This window comes from Camelina sativa, chromosome 4 (assembly GCF_000633955.1).
Source record: "Camelina sativa cultivar DH55 chromosome 4, Cs, whole genome shotgun sequence".
Lineage (NCBI taxonomy): Eukaryota > Viridiplantae > Streptophyta > Magnoliopsida > Brassicales > Brassicaceae > Camelina > Camelina sativa.
Window position 1 is genome coordinate 6,988,254 of NC_025688.1, and position 21,909 is coordinate 7,010,162.

General features: G+C 37.1%; 1 protein-coding gene across 1 annotated transcript; it reads right to left on the reverse strand.

Moving 5' to 3' along the window:
* Positions 20,778–21,422, reverse strand: LOC104783631. Its single transcript, XM_010508766.1, has 2 exons — positions 21,072–21,422; positions 20,778–20,987 (listed from the first exon to the last, which is right to left on the reverse strand). The coding sequence occupies exons 1-2, from the start codon at positions 21,420–21,422 to the stop codon at positions 20,778–20,780; spliced, it is 561 nt and encodes a 186-aa protein (XP_010507068.1).

A 21,909-nucleotide genomic window follows, 5' to 3' on the forward strand; every position in this document is an offset into this window, starting at 1 on the left:
GCTACACCGCTGCTCAATACCTTAGGGGATCCACTCTATTACATAAGTAGATTCCTAAGATTTATATCATATTATGATATAAATAAACAGCTCTTGTTGTATCGGTCCAAAACCTTAACCTTTCCANGGTCAATTCCCTCCCTGAGAACCGTACTTGAGAGTTTCCTACCTCATACGGCTCGACAACCAACTCTTTTGTTTTGGTGTACCAGTTTTTTAACTTTAACCTACTTTGAACTTTATATCTAATTGAATGTCTAATTGAATGTCTAATTGAATGAGATTTCTTATAGATATTTTGTTTTTCTTGGATTAAACAAAAGAGAGTAATTACATGAGTTTCAAACTTTCATTTTGATTTAATTAATATATTAATTAATATAATAAGTTTTATCTTTTCTCCTACCTTCAGAAAAAAAGGCATGTCCACTGTTATTAGATATTAGAATTTTCTGAAAGGTAACTATCCCGCTTTCATATAAAAATTTATATAGAATCTTTGAAAAAGACTTTTTCATACTTCATAAAAAAGAAAAAGACTTACTGTCTTTAGGATCTGATGCTACACCGCTGCTCAATACCTTAGGGGATCCACTCTATTACATAAGTAGATTCCTAAGATTTATATCATATTATGATATAAATAAACAGCGTACACGTTCTTCTACACTTTGATAACCCCCATCCCATTGATAGTTATCATCAAAACCCACATATCTATCTTCTACTACATTACCCACTTTCTCACTCCCACTAATAAATGTCAGATCAACAATACTCATTCCTATATCCATATTAATTTCTTCCCCATGCTTATACCAAACATAATAATCTGGCATAAACCCATAACTAAAAAGATTCCAAATTCTAGTCCCTAAAAAACGCTTCCCGTTTTTGCACCTACTACAAGGGCAAAAAAACTTACCCCTGTTTTCTTGTGCAAAAGGCTGGCTATTTGTAAATTGCATGAACTGCTCCATCCCGGCTCTGAACTCTTCTGTAAAATTTCCCGTCGCCTCATCGATCCTCTTGTACATCCACTCTCGGAAATTACTATAATTGTAACTTCCAGATATTATTATAAATCTCTATGATCTCGTTTTTTTTTTTTGTGTTGCTTTGTGTTTCTGTGAGTGAGAAAAACGAATGGTGAGCTCAGTTTATATAGGCATATTTAGCGACTAAAAAGTGACTATATCACGTAGTCACCAAATACAGGTACACCTACTCCGGAATGCCAAAAACGTGTTTTAAACCAACTTTTAGCGACTATTTTGCGATATTTGCGGCGTGTCGCAAAATAGTCGTCAAATTTACGACAAAACAAGAAACTACACAATCAGTCGCTGAATTAGCGACCATTTTGCGACCCGCCGCAAATGTCGCAAAATAGTCACCTAATTTACGACAACACAAGCAACTACACAATTAGTCGCTAATTAGCGACTATTTTGCGACAACTTTCACAATTTCCTTACTTCGTCGCTTTTTAGTCGCCATTTAGCGACTAATTTAGCGACTAAATATTTTTGTCGCAAATTAGCGACTCATACACGACTATATATGATTCGTCGCAAAATAGTCGCTAAGTAGTCGCAAAATAGTCGCTAAATTTAAAGACTACGCATTTAGTTGCCGATTGTAGTCGGAAAAACCGTGTTTTCTTGTAGTGGATGGGTTACATGTTGTTCCGTCTTTTGCGACGGTACAGGTGTTACATATACTGCCTCACTCAAACACTTACACACAATCAGCCAAGTAGGAAACCACGTACCTTTGGCTTTCAACCATGATCCATCATGAACTTGCCCCACTTTATACTTTGCTCTTAACACTTTGGCCTAGAGACCATTTCTATCATGCAATAACCGCCATTCAACTTTACCAAGGAGAGCAATATTTATCTCCAGCGCCTTCCGGATGCCCATTCCACCTTTACATTTTGGTTGACAGACTCTCTCCCATGACAATAGGTGTAATTTCCTCTTTCAGTTGTACTTCCCCACAGTAAACCCCTCAAGACTCTATCCAACAGGCCAAGCGTAGATTTTTGTAAGCAGATTGTACTCATGGAATGAATTGGAATGGAGGACAGGACCACCTTGGTGAGGGTTAGGCTTCCAGCAAAACTAAGAAATCGACCCTTCTAGCCAGCCAAACAAGTAGTCACTTTCTCAAGAACCTCCCCAAAAGTCTCTTTATTAATTCGTTTATGTAACACTGGCATCTCACACTACAGGAAATGTGGGTATTGATATCACAATAAGATAGCGTTTTTTATGTATATGCTATGTTTGACTGAATCGTGATTTAAAGATAACGTTTTGTATATTGTAAACGCTACAAATTATTTAAGCGGTATGATGAAATTGACGCAGGACAATTTTTTGGTTTTAATCTTTATTTTTGGTTCTAATCTTTATTATCCCGCTATTGAAAATGATAAGAGGGGAAAAAGTGAATTTTTTTGCTATGGAAAAATAAAAGAAAACAGTAAAACTCACTTCTCATTTTTTTGCCTAAGACAAAATCATATTAGATCAAGAAGTTCTTACTTTCGATATCACTCGATTTCTTGAGATATTGAGCTCAAAATCTGTAACTCTCACTCGATTTCTCTCAATCTCACTCGCTTTCTCAGTCTCTCCCTCTAATTCACACTTTTTCTCACTCGATTTCTCACTGTGCCAGCTTGATTTCTCAGCCTCTCAACTCAATTTCTCACAATCTCCCTGGAATCTTTAATAGGTATATTCTCATTTAATCGTAGCTTATTTGTTCGTTGGAATGGAAAACCATTTTGATTTGGGGTTCCGATTCTTCGGTTGTGTGAACATTGATGCAAAAGTTTGTGATTTTAGTTATCGATTTTGATTTTGGGTTTTGATTCTTAGTTTCGGTGAACATGCATGTCGAAGTTTGGCACATTTCTTGTTTCAATTTTGATTTTCTGTGTCGATTATGATTGAGTTTCGATTTTATGTTGATCGAAACTGTTCTTCATTTATCAATTTCAGAAATGGCGAAGACAAGAGGAGGAGGTCAAGTTGGTTCTCGTCGTAGTAGATGTAATCAAGGCTTGGAGGTAGAAGAGATAACACCACAATTTTCTCCAGCAACAACACTAAAGGTGAATAAGAAAAGAAAAGCAAAGAAAGTGGCTAGGAGAAGTAGTACTCGAAGCAAGAAAGTGGCTGCTCAAGATGATGAGGTACAAGATGTTACATTGCAAGATAATGTGGTTGAAGATGTAATACCGCAAGATGATGTTGTTGAAAATGTAACACCATCATCAATGGAGGCTGATCAGACTGAGAAGGCAATGTCTGAAGACGAGAAAAAAGATTCTCAGAAGGGTAATGACAAAGATGTAACACCGAAGGCTGATCAGACTGAGAAAGCAATGTCTGAAGATGAGAAAGAAGATTCTGAGATAGAAGGAGAAGCTTGTTTGACTGGACAGGAACATCATGAGGATGAAGAAGAAGCTGTCAATATGGAAGAAGCTGCCAATATGGAAGAAGCTGCCAATATGGAAGAAGATGGTGTTGGCAATGGCCAAGATAATGCGATTCCTAGCAACACTGATGAAGGAAGTCAGGTACTGGAGGAAAGAGTGAAAGAAAAAAAAGAGGACCAACAAAGATGCGTAAAGTGGCTAAAAATCCTAATGAAAAGGTTTCAGTGACTTCGGTGATCATGTTGGACCTGGTTCAATAGCATTATCATCTTTTCTTGGTGTCCTTGTGAGGGAACACGTTCCGGTTACACTTTCTAATTGGAGAAAAGTTGATGCAGTGACTAAACAAACAATTTGGGAAGAAATTCAGGTATATATTAATAAGCAACTATTTTTTGTTGAACAGATATGAAATATGTTTGACCTTTGATTGTTGTATGTGATGCAGGGGAGGTTTAACTTGCAAGAAGAATGGCAGAGAGTTGTTATTTTCAAGCAAATGGGAAATATCTGGAGGGGTTGGTAGTCAAGGCTAGTGTCAGAAGTACGTGTTGCGAAGATTGCTGCTGAGAGAATAGATTTAAAACCCAGCAACATCCCATCCATTCAAGTGTGGAACTCTTGGGTTAGGAGCAAGACTAACGCAACTTTCATGGTTAGTTATCTACAACTAAGTAACTTTCTTGTTTATATGTCATTTCTGATAGATTTAATCACACTGATATTTATAATGTAGGAAATAAGTAACAAATACAGGAAGATGAGAGAAAATCAGATTGACACCACCAGCCGCAAAAGAATGCTTTGTTTAGCTGATGATATGGTAATAATAGTTGTTAAATATCTATATATATTGTATATCTTGTTAGAATAAAATTGTACTGAGATATGTATGTACTTTATATAGAAAAAAAAGAGTAGAGACCCAAGTAAGGTGACTAGGAGTAAGGTATAGATTGCGGGACACACTCATGCTGATGGTAGACCTGTGAAGCCTCAATTTGCTGAGACTATTGAAAGAATTCTTGAACTTGTTATATTGTGTATAATTAATGGATTATGATCAATGAGTTTTCTTGTGTTTAAATGTTTGTATCAGGAACAAATACAATCACTTGATAGTCAAATGGACTCTACATCAACTACTGATAACATAAGTGAAGATGCTGTGAGCAAGATTTTGGGAAAAGACAAAGCTGGACGAGTAAGGGGGTTTGGTAGAGAGATTACGGCTACTAAGTTAGCATTTCTCCAATCTAGAGACGCGAAGATGGCAGAAATGAATAGTGAGATTAACGAGTTAAGGGGCATTGTACGAGACTTAGCTGGAAAGAAGGTAATCCATTTCATTACATTTGGTTTGGTTTTAAGACACTTACGAATTCCTTTTCCTTATTTCAGACAAGTAATGGTGATACTGAAACATCTGAGAGTATTGCTGGATTCAAAGAAGGAGTTAGAGTACAAATACTGGATTGGATTCAATTAGGAGATGTAGTTGTTGGTGAAGGAGAATTCTGTTATGCTGAACCGATGTACAAAATTGGTCGTATACCAATTGGTCCTAATGCAATGGTGTCCTTGTTAAGTCTGCACTAAGATCACAAGCTTCTCTCTGGAGGCCTACAACAGATGCGCTATATCTTGAGGAAGCTGTGGGATGCAAAATACCTTATCCAATGGACAAGGTGCTTTTGTATAAGGATCCAGTTGCTTCTGAAGATGTATCCATGGTAAAGTTTTCCAATCTTCTTTTCTTGTGGTGAAGTGATATATCTCTAATCATTAGCTTCTTACATTTTAGCAAAACAAGGAAGGTAAAACTCGAAGATGCAAAATATATGATTGGACTAGAGAAGAAGATGAGGTTATTGCTGAAGGTGTTGTGTGCTCATCTAACTCCAAAGAGAAGGTTAACAATATACCTCTCGGTCCAAGTGCTGTTTGTATTGAAGTTGAGAAGGTATTCAATGATAATGCTCATTTGTGGAGCCCAACTACTGATATTAGTTTAATTGCTGATGCAATTAACGAGAAAATTGCATGGCCAGTCATAAAGATTGACGTCACGGCTGCAACCACTACAGATGCAACACTACATAAAGTCCAGGTATGTTATTGAAATTACGTAATTTCATTTGTTTATCTGTTAATTGATGTTGGAACTTTCATTGATGTTGGAACTTGCTTCTATTATTTGCTTTGAGTTGTAGAGTCCATGCAGCAATAGTTGCACCAAAAGTCCAAAGCAGAAGTGTTTTCTTTTAGATTGCAATAACTGTGGACGTAAGGTAGCTGAAAGAAGAGTAGTTTCAACGGATCTGAACGACTCGTGCCATCATGTACCCCTAGGTCCAAATGCAAGCAAGGTCTCGGTTGAAGTGGCTAAGATTGGTAATGGAAAGGTCTGGTGGCCAAATTCAGAGATTGAATACATTTCTGATGCAATAGGTTCAGTTGTAGCATGGTCAAATGATAAAATAAAGTTTGTGTGAAACTTAGATAATTTTCAGTATTGCTATTTAACGCTGATTGTGTTTTGGTATTGTAATGAATTTTTATTTTGGTTAATGATAGTACCAATTGCTTAGCTAATTTCTCTCAAATGTCACTAATTCTCCTAATTATCAATTTTGCTAATTGTTGGAATTTGATTTTGAAAGATGGACATCAATTTAGAGTTTTGAGATTACTTGTGAAATCATGGCTAATTAAACCGGTGCTAGAAATTTCAAAAATCAAACCGGTTTGGAGATGTCTAAATTGAGTCTAGTATGTCTAAACCGGTTTTGATTATGTCTAAATTAAACCAGTTTGGAGATGTCTAAATTGAACCGGTTTCCATAAATTAAACCGGTTATGTCTAAACCGGTTTGGAGATGTCTAAATTAAACTGGTTTGGAGTTGTCGAAAACAACCATTTCGATCATATGAAGTTAGCCATTTAGATCATATATGTTTCAAACTTTCAATTGAAAGTTTGCTTTAACGTAGTTTTTTTTTATTTAGGTCCCTTATGCAATCAAATTATTCACTGGTTTGCTAAAAAATTGTATTGTTGTGTTTCCTTTGTGCTCTATACTCAAAAACATAAAGCTAAAACTCTAAACCTCAAACATTAGAGTTAAAATTCTAAATCCTAATGTATAAAACATAAACACTAAAGTAAAAAATTTAAACCCCAAAGTTTAAACCCTCCTATACCCTAAACTAAGCCTTTGTGTTTATGAACATATTACTTAGATAGTTGGAATACTAACTTATATTAATTGTTCTTAATTTTAAAATTTTGTATTTATAAGAAATAATATTCTAAAAATTGAAATACTTATATTGATAGTTTTTTAAAAATCATTTATATTTTTGATTAATAATCTATTTTATATGCTAATTTTTGGATTTAAAATAAAAAAACAACTCTTAGCCAATGAGAAGTAACCTCCCAGATTGTAGGACGAATCCAACACCGTTAGATAACGCCGACTTTGATCTCAGCCATCCTTTCTTATTGTAGACGCGATTAATGTACACCGTTGATCTGTCTCGCTAAATTTGATATGAGTCGTTCTTGTTCTTAGCCAATGAGCAGTAACCTCCGAGATTGCAATCTAGGCGAAACCTACACCGTTTATCTGTCTCACTAAATTGATCTGAGCCGTTATTGTTCTTAGCCAATGGTGACTAACCTACGAGATTGCCAGCTTATTGAACCTAGACCGTTTGATTCGTTTCACTAATTTTGATCTGAGCGTTCATTTCAAATCAAATTATAGAACACAACTCATCTTTAGGGTTTCAAAACGGATCCATCTCCATCATGACCAAATGGATAAGACGTGGATTTCGCTGCCAAGGTATACACTAAATTCTATCGAGCTTACTTATATTAATCGATTGAAAGAAATGTAAATTCTTTTCCAATTTACAATGTAGGAATAGTATCGTGTACTTAAAGGGAGCAACGAAATTCGCCAATTCATCAACAAGAAGATTGGGCAATCTATCTGAAATGCTATGCCCATGTAGAGATTGCTGCATTTTATGCCATTAGTCTATAGATGAAATTGTTGAGCATCTAGTGATAAGGGGTATGGATAAGAAGTATAAGACTTCTTGTTGGAGTATTCATGGTGAAAAGAGCATCTACAAAAGACAATGGTCCGCTACATGAAACAGAGGCATTTGACTTGTTTAAGACAGCATTTTTATGGGTGAAGGTGAACCAAATCAGACGAATGATGATGAAGCATTAGAGGCAAACAACGATGAAGCAATAGAGGAAACTGAGTTTAGGAAAAAGTTAAGAGAAGCTGAAACTCCATTGTACTCTGATTGTATCAAATACACAAAAGTTTTAACAATTATGGGACTTTACAGATTCAAGGTTAAGAGTGGTGTGTCAAAGAACTACTTTGATCAGCTGTTGGATTTAATTCAGGACATGCTACCTTAAGAAAATGTACTTCCAAAGAGTTTAGCTGCAATAAAAAAAGTTCTGAAGATATTTGGTTTCAGATACGAAGATATTCATGCTTGCATGAATGATTGCATACTATATAGGAAGGAGTTTGAGAAGTTAGATAGCTGTCCAAGATGCAATGTTTCAAGATGGGGAAAGGATAAACACAATAATGAGATAAAGGTTGGGATTCCAACAAAGGTCCTTAGATATTTTCCAATCAAGGACAGATTTAGGAGGATGTTTTGATCAAAAAAGATGGCTGAAGATTTGCGGTCGCACTTACAAATGGCACTGAAGATGGTACAATGCGACACCCCATTGTTCTATATGGGGAATAGAAAGAGACTACCGCCTGACCATCGTTACAGATATAAAAAAGCTTGGTTTGACAACACTGTTTAGGAAGGGAATGCCAAAGGGATACAAACTGTCGCTGAAATATATGAGACACTACAAGATTTTAGGAATGATTTTGAAAAATCTCTAGACAAGGAATATAAAATAAAAAGAACTGAGTTGGAAGATGATGAGGTGGTTCAAGAAGAAGAGTGTGAAGAATCAATTGATCTATGGCGGTGGAAGAAGAGATCAATATTCTTTAAACTACCTTACTAGAAGGTAAAGTAAAGTAATTGAACTATATTATCTTATTGTTGGATCTGAATAAACCTAACAGTTTCTTCTTTAATGTGTTAGGATTTGTCTGTTCATCACAATATTGATGTTATGCACGTAGAAAAAAATGTGTCAGATGCTATATTGTCTATCTTGATGAAAAGTGCTTAGTCAAAAGATGGTTTGAAAGCAAGAAAAGACTTAGAAGATATTGGAATCAGAATTCACTTGCACACAGAGGTCAGGGAAAATAAAACATACTTACCTCCAGCAGCCTATTGGTTATCCAAGAAAGAGAAGACCATTTTCTGCCAAAGGTTATCTACGTTTAGAGGTCCTGCTGGTTATTGTGGTAATATTGCAAATATTTTTTCAGTTAACCCTCCAAATATAGGTAGTTTAAAGTCGCATGATCATCATGTCCGAAAAACGATTTTTTCATACCTGGACAATGTCAATATGTTCAATTCATACATCAGACTTTGGCCTGTGCGTAAAAATACATCGACTTTACAAAATATGAAATACATACCTCAACTATTGTTTTTGTGCTACAATATACAGAAACATGATTAATTAGTAACACTGTTAATTGCTCCGTTAAGCCATTCCGACGTGGAATCCACGTGTGAAGGGAGAACAAAACGACGTCGTTTTGGTTTGTTTGAGAATGTTAATTTTTGCCCAAAACGACGTCGTTTTTCATTTGTCCCCAAAATCTTTCTCTCTTCCTCGCATCGATATCTCTCGCAAAGGAAGAACCCTAGATTTTGTGGTTTCCGGTTAATCGGAAAAAATTATTGGGCGGAATTTAATTGCGATGAATCTCGATGTTACTTATGAGATGGGAGTCTAAGAGCCAGTTCCTAGAAAGTAAATTTCTCCTTCTAACATTTCTGAATTTTTATATTGTTCATCTGTTCTTGCGTTTTAATGGTAGATGTCGATAGATAGTTTGAGTATTTGTTGTTCATAGTTGTATAGCATGATTGATAATTAATGGGCCTGTTTATGTAATTCGAGTTTGTGTTGGAGACACAAAAAATCTCGGTTCTTTATTGTTCCAATCCAGAAATTTACACATTTTTCTTTCTTTTTTTCAGCCCTGATGATGCTACTTTCCAGATTTACCATGGCGGAAAGTTTGTCGATGTAGAAGGTAATGTGGCTAGATATGAAGGAGGTGAGACTCACACTCTTGAATGCAAGCCGAATGCAGTTTTTAGAAATATGTTGGAGTCTCTTCGTTTGGTCATAGGATCTGGTACAAACTTCCATATGAATCTTGGAGAGAGTTGAAGCTGTTGTATGATGGGTCTGAGAATTTTCAGAGGATGTGTCTAGCTGCTATGTGGACAAAATCAGTTGAGCTATATGTAGAAAAGGACGAGATTGCTGAAGCAGATAATCGAGATACAGGGCGTGAAGCATATAATGGAGATAGAGGGCGTGAAGCAGATAATGGGGATAGAGGTCGTGAAGCAGATAATGGGGATAAAGGTCGTGAATCAGTTAATGAGGAAAGAACTTGTGATGGTGACGATGATGTTAGACCAGGAAATGTTAGAGGCAGTGATGATGATGAGGAAAATGATTTTCGAGGTGGTGATGATGAAGAGCAGGGTTTCGATTCAGAGGCAACCCCAATGAATTCAGAGGATGAGGATGATGGCCAAAACAGTATTAGGTACAAAAAAAGCAGTGGCGAGATAAGATTGGGGCAGGTATTTGACAGCATACCTCTATTCAAGGAAACTGTGCTTGATTATTCACTTCAAACAGGAAATAATGTGAAGTACACAAGGTGGGGATCCGAGAAATCTGAAGTGAGATGCGCCCTTGGTGGTGGTTGCAACTTCCGAATCTACTGTTCTTTTCAAAAAGTCAACAACATGTACCAGGTCATGACATGTGATGATGAGCATTCTTGTGTCCCAAACAAGTTTAGCAAGGTAGTGAAGGATGGAGTCATTGCTAAGTTACTATTGAATGACATTAGGAGAAATCCTAATTACAAGCCAAAGGCGATACAAGAAACATTTGAGGACCGTTACAACTTGGTGGTGACAAATGATCAGTGTAGAAAGGCGAAGGCTAAAGCAATGTCATACATACAAGATGAACATGATCTCCAATTTGCTCGACTAAAAGACTACCGTCTAGAACTCATAAAGTAAGTATCATGTCCTATTATAACTTTTGGAACTTGTTATATTTTGATTGTTTAATATTAACTTTGTTTCTTGTTTTTGACAGTTCTAATCCAGGATCAACTGTGGAGGTGGGGACAGTTCGAACGAATGATGGCATTGAGAAGTTTGACACATTCTACGTCTGCTTGGCAGGACTCCGGAAGACATTTAATGCTCATTATCGACCCATAATTGGGATAGATGGTTGTTTCTTGAAGAACAATGTCAAAGGTCAGCTGTTGGCAGCTATAGGAAGAGACGCCAATAACCAGTTCTATCCGGTTGCATGGGGTATTGTGCCTGTTGAAAATACAGATAGTTGGATTTGGTTTATCAAACTTCTTAAAGCAGACTTGAACCTTGGTGATGGAGAAGGGTTTAGTCTCATCTCAGACCGGCAGAAGGTATGTTAACTTATATACTTGTAATGCAATATATAATATGAGTTTAATATCTAATTGTAATGCTAGTATATAATTTTTTATAGGGTTTGCTTATTGTTGTGGAACAAGAGTTGCCCAAAGTAGAACATCGCATGTGTGCTCGCCATATTTATGGGAATCTAAGGAGAGCATATCCAGGAAAAGAATTGCCTAAACACCTATTTTGGGCTGTTGCAAAAAGTTTCAACAATGCAGATTATAACAAAGCCATGGAAGAGCTGAAGAAGTTTGATCAAGGTGTTTATGAGGCAGTGATGATGAAGAATCCTCAAAATTGTAGCCGTGCTTTCTTCGAGTGCACATCACTGTGCGGAGATGTGTCGAACAACTTCTCAGAGTCGTACAACAATACTATCAACCAAGCAAGAGAGATGCCATTGGTAGCAATGTTAGAGACCATAAGAAGACAATGCTTGATCCGGAATGAGATGAGAAGAAAGAAGGCTGCAAAGCATAAGGGAAAATACAGTTTGAAAGTGGCCAAAACAATAAAAGAGGATCAGGAACACTTGAAGTATTGTCAGGTAATCCCTTGTGGCAATGGGCATTATGAAGTGGCTGAACATGTTCATCATGATTTCAGGGTTGATATGAATGCAAAAACATGTGCTTGTAGAAGGTGGAGTATGACAGGGATACCTTATCGTCATGTTTTGCGAGTAATTGGGTTGAAGAAGAATCAGAAGCCTGAAGATTTTGTTATCTCTGACTGGTTATTGACATCAAGATGGGTTGCTCTATACAATGAACAACTGATGGGAGTTAATGGTATGTACTTTTGGGAGAAATCTAGTGAACAAGAGCTATAACCACCACCTAGAGAGAAAACTAAAGGGCGTACAAATAAGCAAAAACGAATCAAGGGGAAGAATGAGTCTCCAAAGAAAAAGAAAAAGCAAGGAAAGGAAGTAGAAGAGGAGGCTCCTCCAAAGAAGGTGAAAATAACTAGAGAAGGAAGCACTTTGCATTGTTCTCAATGTAGCATGACTGGACATAACACAAGAAGCTGTAAAAATCCTGGGATTCAGGGTAAGCCAGGTAAGCCAAGAAAGCGTCGAGGGGAAGGAGGTCCAAGTCAATCAAGTCAACCAAGTCAAGCCTCACAAGCATCTCAGATTTCACTTGGTGATTAATTGTTTTCTACCTTATGATGTTTCAAATTGTAGGATGATATTTTTTGGATGTTTATGATTCGGTTAAGTGTAGGATGATGGTTATTTAAAGCAAACATGGCATTGTTTTTAGGATGTTCCAGTTATGTAAGGTTAAGGATGATGGTGTGATGGTTTTTCTATGTCCCTATTTCGGATTCGGATGTTAAGGCTTCAACTCCATTGCATTGCATAACTCTTAACTCTTAACTTAATTGCATAACTCTAAACTCCATTGCATTGCATAACTCTTAACTCATACAAACTTGTCTCACTTAAAAGAAGAAAGCATACACAACAAACATCACTACACTACACAAAATCAAATTTTTGACACAACGTAGAGATTGAATCTCTTTCTCACAACAAGCAATTACGGTTTTAAGTTCTCCAATCTCCTTCTCACATCCTTCTGCAACAGCTTTGATAGCTTGAATTTCATTTCCGTAGCTGTTCGATACAGCCTCACATGTGTGTGTCTCCATTGCTAAACTCTCCATCTCAGCTTCCACATCATATAAGCCTTTCTCTAAGCTTCCCACATCTCCTTTCAACTTCTCAACAACAATCTCAACCCCTTCCATCTCTTCCACCATGGATATATCGTTCCATTTGAACAAATTTCCATTATTTTCCTTTGAGCCGTAAGGACAACAGTAAAACATTCTCCCTGGATTCTTCAATGTTTCTAAAGTCTTGATTATAGCCGCTGCACCACATCTACATTGCTTAGGTATTCCTCTTTCTGATCCATGACGTGTGAAGCTCAATCCTAAGCCAAATTCCCACATCAAAATTATGCATCTATATTGTTGAAATTGAACAATTGAAATTAAACCAAACACAAAACCTAACTTACCCGAACTAGATGACGAAGACATTGGATCCTATTTTTCCGATTAACCGGAAACCACGAAATCTAGGGTTTTTCAATTTCATTGGATGTATCCCTTCGAAAGGTTTGATGTACTCATTTGCTTCAATATATGTATTTCCTGCAGTTATGTTCAACTAATATTCATTTCTTGACTGAGTTATAGGTACATGAAAACACTTAAGGCTTTTGTTAAGAATCAAGCAAGGCCAGAAGCATGTATGGCTGAGGGGTATTTAGCTGGAGAATATGTTGCATTTTGTTTAGAGTTCCTTAAAGATCCAATACTAGTTCAAGAAACAGTTAATCGCAATGAAGATATTGAGGCTGATAGAAGCGTGGTTGAAGGTCGACCTCTGCAGAAGGTAGAGCTGTCAAAATGGGCTGTCCACGTCCATTTTGACCCGTCCAACATTGTCCAATTTGATTTTGGACAAATAACTGTCCGTGTCCATTAACGTCCGGTCCATTAACGACCATGCCCACTTATGCCCATATTTTTATGGGCTGTCCATGGATGTCCATTGGAAAACATATAACAAATTTTGTAAGATGAGAAAAAATGGTGTAATTAGCTTAGAACATAAAACATAAGTGATCCTTTTGTGCTGCCAATCACATAAAACATAAAAGATCCAAACACAATGATCAACATCCAAACACAATGATCAACATCCAAAAGCAATAAAGCAAACATGAACATCTAGAATATTTTAAACACAATGACACACATATTTCAAACTCCTTCTCCTTCTCTTTCCCCTTCTTTGCCTTCTTCGAATGGATCAACAATCTCTTCAAAACCTTTAAGCCAATTTCTTGCGCAGATTAAAGCTTGGACATTAGAAGGAAGGAGTGAACTCCGATACTTGCTTAACACCCGACTTCCAATGCTAAACGAAGATTCTGAAGCTACAGTCGTAATAGGGATGCTAAGGATGTCACAAGCCATAGAAGACAGTTCTTGAAAACGGTTTGCATTATCCTTCCAATATTTCAAAACATCCAAGCTCTTAAATGCCATCATGTCCAAAACCGGTTCATCTAAGTACTTGTCTAATGCTGACTTGCCATTAGCACCAACTATTTGGGAGATGAAAACATAAAAGTCCTGCCAGAAGGGTATATAAGTTACCTTATCAGATAAATATAGAGACACTGCACATCGCTATGTGCTAATGAACATGGCATCTTTGGATCCTTATGTCGATTAATAGGTAACCCTTTATGTTTCATCTACTAATTATTATTATAATTTCATTCTCAAAACTGTTGTTTAATTTAAAATCAGGATACATTTGGAAGAATTACAAGCTAATGATGCTCGATGTGCTAAAAATGAAAATTTGTTATGGAAAAACCATACTGAGCATTTTGCACAATGGCTTAAAATAAAGGTTTCCCGATGCAACTTTTCTTCTTGATTATTTGTTATACAGCTTGTTAAATTGACTGATTAGCTTGTTAGCTTCATGATAATGTTTTGCTTGATGACTGGTTTTCTTGGAACAGATTGTTAGCTTATGTTGTAGCTTGATGAATGGTTTTCTTGGCACAAATTGTTAGCTTCATGATCATGTTTTGCTTAATGACTGGTTAGCTTAGCTTGTACCTTGATGACTGGTTTTCTTGGCACAGATTGTTAGCTTCATGATCATTTTTTTCTTAGTGAATGGTTAGCTTAGATTGTATCTTGATGACTGGTATTCTTGATTATCATTTTAGTACTTCAGCTTGATGATCAAGTTCTGATTTTACTGTGGCACATTCAGACTCAAAAAATAGTCATTCTAAGGAGATAAGGTGGTTGGCATTTGGACCAAGAAATGTTGCTTTAGCACATAAAGGATTTATCGTTAATGGGCAACAGTTTCATACAAATGCGGTTAAGCGGAAGACACAAAACAGTGGAGTAACTTTTGAAGCATTTAGCATGTGTAGATCAAGTGCTCGAGATATGAGACAAGTCACTAATATGCTTACATATTATGGAGTGATAAAGGAGATTTTACTTATGGACTATCACATGTACAAAGTGACGCTGTTTAGATGCAATTGGGCCAACACAGGGAATAGTATGAAGGAGGAAGATGGTTTCACTCTAATCAACCTTCATAAGAAGAAGGAATAACTGATCATATTTAATAAGAATAAGGAATCACTTACTCTTGGAGCTGAGTTTTCACCAATTTCAGGCTCTAGTCCCTGTAGTTTAAGAAAGCAAATTCAAATTCCATTTAATAACTTAGCTAGTTAATGAATACTTTGGGAATTGTCAAAGTAACTAACCTGCTTCTTTAAATCCATAATTTCATTTTGCAACTGATTGACCTGCTTTACTAATTGAACTTGCTTCTCTTGCATGTCAGCCATACATTTGTTCTTAATTTGGAAACAAGCTAATTTGGTCTTACTCATGCCTTTACCTATTGCCCTCAGCATACCAGGATTGTCAGGTCCCAAAAGCTGGGAGAGATGATCTACATCTGGATTTGTTGTACTTATTGGACCATCAGTTCCAACCAGCTCAACTGCCTTTTTCTGGATAAGACGAAATACAGTGTCAGACAATGCGAAGAAACAAAATCATTCAGTCACATATTTGGAACTTACAATCTTTTCTGCGGCATTCGTATTAAATGGTGTACCATTCTTTTTGGTACGCGACTTGACCCAGACCTTTAGCCTTGTCACTTCAGATGGATCCTCGCTTTCAACTTTCTGTTGAAAAAGCAACACATCAATTAACAAGGTAGATATTAGCAGATCAAACAATAGAGATGGTAGTTTGCTTACCATTTCTTCCATAAGTCTGACCATTCCTTTACGACTAGTAGTGTGAGGGATCTGTTTCTTTCTCCTTTCTTTAGCCGTGTCACTCACAACCTAACAGTTAAACATGTTAATAACCATCACTCAAATATTAAACTTACATAATCAGAAGTCAATACCTTAAAGGCTTGGCTAGTTTTGGTTTTCACAAATTTACGCCTGTCGAGAGGAGAAATGTTCATTGGTCTCAGATTCATCCTCTGTTGGTTATTCTTAGCCGAATTAAGTTGTCTGACAATGCGTGACTTGCATGCCCTCCATAGATTTCCCATCTGCTTCAGGACAGCAATCCTTTAAAACTCTTCATCAAGCTCAAATCTTGCCTGCATTCAGTTACCATTAACCGTGTAATTATAAAAATTAACATGTTCTAAATTAACAAAAGCATAGTTTAATGAAATTGTTACCTGTACAGATTTCCATAGAACTGTTTTCATATCTTCACTAACATTCTTCCAATTATCAATTTTGATAGGAACGTGTTCCCGTGCCAATGCACCTACGTACGATGCCAACTTAATTGACCCTGGACCATAAGGCTCTCCCATGAGAGTGCAGTCAACTCTTACTCGGACTGTTGGATCCTTGGCGATGTTTTTCATCTTTGTGAGTCCCCTCTATCTTTTATGCTTGGCAGGACGGTCATTTTCATCATTCAATTCAATCTCACCTTCATGCTCTTCCTCATTGGGACCATCAGTTAACTGCTGAGCTGCTACAGTCGGGGGCTCCTCATGGCTGTTGGGTTGCTGGTCTGCTATAGTCGGGGGCTCCTCATGGGTGCTGCGTTGCTAGTCTACTACAGTCGGGGGCTCCTCATGGTTGCTGGGTTGCTGGTCTGCTACAGTCGGGGGATCGACAGTACCAATATATACTGGCTCATCATCTGCTACCTTCTTCTTCTTTTTTGGTGCAACCTTTTTCTTTGGTCGACCCATCTTAATTCACCTGCATGGCAGAAGAAATGAGTTAGAACCTGTCGATGCTAAACATGTAATCAGTAAATAGACATCAGAAAAAGCATACAATGAGTTAATAGACATAAAAAAAAGCATAAGCAAGAGGAAACACAAATTAAACATGTAATCACTACATTTGAGACATATATGCCTTCACAATCAGTTCTAGCATATTCAGCTTCATCCAAATCAACATCCATGTCAACATCTACTGGCAACAGACCAATATTTGCAGTTCCATCCTGAACATCTTCTTTATTATATGTCCGTGAAGAACTTCTCATAACAACATGTCAATTTGATGAATCATCTTCCCGTGAATAAAAAATTGATTAGCCTGAGAAGCTAGTATATATGGATCCCTCAAAAAGCTTATTTGACTTTGATTTAAGTTAACAATTGTGAACCCATCTTCAATCTTAACTATGTTACCTCTTACTGCCCATTGACACCGGAATATAGGAACATAGAACACATTATAATCCAGCAGTATTTTGTCAATTACTCTCCCATAGCGGTTGCCTCATAATAAACCCCACTATTCTGATTTAGCCTTTGAAGTGAGCTTGTGTGAAAACGTTGCCCATTCACTATATAACCAGTGTAAGACCTTGCAGTACACCTTTGACCATATGCCAACCATTTAATTATATCTTCATGATTACTTAAAGCCATAGGTATCTACCAAATTAAGAAAAAATAACAGTCAGTCACTTATAGACAGCTAAACCACACTCATCAATACCTAAAATTTACGAAATTACTTGTCTGTTCTTTTAACCAAGATGCAAAATACTTAGCATGCATAGTCCATAACATTGATGCATCACGTATACACCTTGGATTTATTTCTTGTAGATGTTGCAGGTGCATGCTTGCAAAAGAGAAATACAAAATGAAATAATCAGCTTGATATATGTACAATGCAAATGACAAGGACATATATATCAAATAAACAGAACTTACTCCACATAAGGATCCAAGGCAGCCATATTTTGAATGACAGCAAGATGGGCTATGTTCTTCTCCATTTCAGTGAGATTAAATGTAGTTCCTGCGGATATCGGACGACCTTCTAGGATTGAGCTGTTCTCATAATCTGTATTTCTATTGAGTTTTTCTTCTACCCTTGTTGTCTTTTTCAGAAAATCACTACAGAACTGCATGCATTCTTCTGCCATATATGACTCAGCAATACAACCCTCTGGTCTTGCAAGGTTTCGAACAAATTCTTTAAGAACTTTCATATATCTGCAAATTGAAAGATATACGGATTAGCAACAAAATAGAAAATCACTACAAATAAATATCTAAAACTCATAGTAGACAGAAGCTATACCTTTCAAATGGATACATCCATCTAAAATGGACTGGTCCTCCTAGTCGAGCTTCCCTTCCTAGATGTACAATCAAGTGTACCATGATATCAAAGAAGCAGCGAGGGAAAAACCTTTCAAACATACAAAGAGTTTCCACAATTTCAGCTTCCATCACTGAAATAACCTCTATATCAATAACTCTCTGACACAAATGGTTGAAAAATGCGCATAAGCGCAAGATTGCTGTCCTAGGACCTTTTGGTAACAAACCTCTAGTGCAACCGGAAGTAATTGTTGCATCAACACGTGATAATCGTGGGATTTGAGCCCTGTTACTTTACAGTCCTCTAATGACACGCCCCTTGATATATTGGAACAGTACCCGTCTGGACCTTTAAAGTCAAATAGACGCTTGCAAAATATTTTCTTCTCTGTCTTGGAAAAAGACCATGGTGCTGCGGGAAGGTAGTTTCTATTTCCTTGGATGTTAGGATGTAAATCCTTCCTTATACCCATATCTTCCAGATCTTTACGAGCATTGAGACCATCCTTAGATTTTCCACAATGAAACAATGTAGAGACAATGCTTGCAGCCACATTTTTCTCCACATGCATTACATCCAAATTATGCCTGACCGGAAGATCCTACGCAACACAATTACAGTTCATAAAAATCCCAACTCAAACATTGCTTAATTAATCAAAAATTAATAAACATACCTCCCAATAAGCCAATTTGAAAAAAAATTGATCTTTTTTTCCATCTTGACAACTCCTCCTAGTCTACTTCTACTTCCTCATCTTCCTCAGATTCACTTGATACATCCTCATTATCAGAGACTGATTCCATACAGTCAGACCTTTTTCTCTTCCTCCCAGATTCTTTCACATTTCCAAACTAGTTTTTGAAGTTTTTCAGCTTATGAGATATTTCATGACCTGTTAAAATTCTTGCGCGCCTTCCTCCCATGTTCAGCTTTTCCATCAAACCAAGTCTTCCTCTCCCTATAACTATGTGTTGGTGCCAAACCCTTTCTATGACACATATACACATGCTTTCTGCTGAACTTCAACCACTTACTATATGTGTTTTTACCACAAATGGGACAGCCCATTTTTCCTTTTACTTTACAACCAGCGAGGTTTCCATACGCAGGAAAATCACTAATAGTCCAGAGAAGTATTGCCCTTAGATTAAAAGTACTTTTCCATATGTTAACTCTCCCTTCTTCCATAGATGGTTTAAATCATCAATAAGAGGCTCCAAGTAGACATCAATATTGTTTCCAGGTTGTTGTGGACCATAAATCAGCAAGGTTAGCATTATGTTTTCCTTCTTCATACATAGGTGATGAGGCAAATTATAGTTCACTAACAGAAAAGGCCAGCAACTATACTTAGTATTCTGCATGTTCAACGGATTAAATCCATCAGTGGATAATCCAAGCTGTAAGTTCCTCTCTTCGGCTGCAAATTCAGGATACTTGTCATTCATCTTATCCCATGTAACAGAATCCACATGATGCCGGAGTTTGCCAACACTGCTCTTGTTACTAAAATGCCCCTTATATCCTTGGCCATTTCCTCAGACCTGAACATTCTCTTCAGTCGTGGGATTATCGGAAAGTACCGTAATACTTTCTGTGGGACACCTTTCTTTACTTCACTAGTGTGCGTATTTTGAGTACAACAAAAGCGAGCTTCAGTTCCCCAATGGCATCAATTACAAACACTTGACAAATAGCAAAACGTATCCAATTAGATATGCTTTGGAAATTTGAAAATTCTTAAAATCCCTAATTTGAATCAAATCCCTAATTCTCATAATCCGAAATTTGAATCAAATCCCTAATTTGAAAATTTCCAATATCCCTAATTTGGATTAAATCTCAGATCGATGCTCATAAACTCTAAAAACAAACTAATAACACGAAACATTTGCTATCTTTGCTATAGTAAAATTAATGAGTTTTAATAACATTCGTATAACGTTATTATAAATATTAACAATTGCACAGTAGACAACGTTATCGTTGTATTGTTAACTATAGCACACCAACAATCCGCTATCAAAAATGTCTGATCTACTATAACGGGCGATCTCAGAGCGTCTTAGGAAATACTATAATTGTGAACTCATAGAATTTAACGACCGCTATTAATACCTACATTTCCTGTAGTGCCAAGATATTTCGTCAAGTCTTTTGTTGATTTTATTCCACTCTCCGCACTAATACGTTCCTCTAAATCTTGACTCACATTCTTAGATAAAAATAATTTAGACTTCTCCAAACTCACTTTTTGTCTTGAAGCAAGACAAAACCTCTCCAATACCCTTCTGGTAACCCGGATTTATGCCACAGGTGCTTCAGCAAACATGATGAGATCATCTGCGAAGCAAATATGTGACAGTTTTAGCCTTCCTCTCAGGATACTGATCGGTTTCCATTCCTTCGAGTCAACTGCTAACTCAATGAGATGGCACAGCCTCTCCAAACATAGAACAAAGAGGTAAGGCGACAATGGATCTCCTTGGCGCAGCCCTCTTGATGGTGTAAATTGTTGTTTTTTCCCCATTCCACAGAATTGTCATTGATGGCCCCTTAACACACTGCATGTTCCACTGACGCCAATTCTCTGAAAAATCCGCAACCTTAAGAGTTTCCTCTAAGAAGTCCCACTGTACACGATCATACGCTTTTTCTAGATCCAATTTCAGTAGCATCCACCCCTTTCTCCCCTACTTACGCCTCATTGAATGTACCGCCTCTTGAACCACAATAATATTGTTTGTGCTTAGTCTCCTTGGAATGAAACTGGACTGAGCATGTCCAATAAGTTTAGGCATCACCTTCTTCATCCTGTTGACCATTGTTTTTGTAATCTTCTTAAACAAAACACCACACAAACTAATAGGATGAAACTGTGACATCAATTCTGCTTTCAACACCTTAGAGATTAAAACAACCAAAGCGTCATTTGTTGCCTCCGGTAGAAGCCCTCTATAAAAAAGCTCCAGCACAAAGTGAACCACTGATGGACCAACCACATCCCAACCATGCTGGTAAAAGCCAGGCTGAAAGCCATCCGGACTGGGAGACTTGAACGTACCCATACTTTGAACTGAAATCTCCACTTCAACTGCAAAAAAAGTTTTATTCAGTTCTGTAAGCTCTAATTGCGACAACTTTACAAACCCAGTTTGCAACAAGCCCCCTGCATCCATCGAACCCCCCCCCCCCTCAAGAGAATATAACCTCTTATAGAAATCTATTGCCATTTTCTCCAATTCTTGTTCATCCGATATCCATCTCCCTTCATATCCATCTCCCTTCCACATTCTTTAACATTTTAATTTGATTCTTCCTTCTTCTAATAACTGTGAATGTGTGAAAGAATTTTATATTCCTCTCTCCCAAAGCTATCCACTTCTCCCTAGACTTTTGGAACCAGAGGATCTCCTCCTGCTCAAGAACTGAATCAAGCTTCTTAATCCAATCTTCTTCCTTTCTTAAGAGTACATCAGATTGGTGAATGTCCAACTGATCTTGTACAACCTTAATATCATTTTGTAGTCTCTCCTTTCGTCTTTGTATATCTCC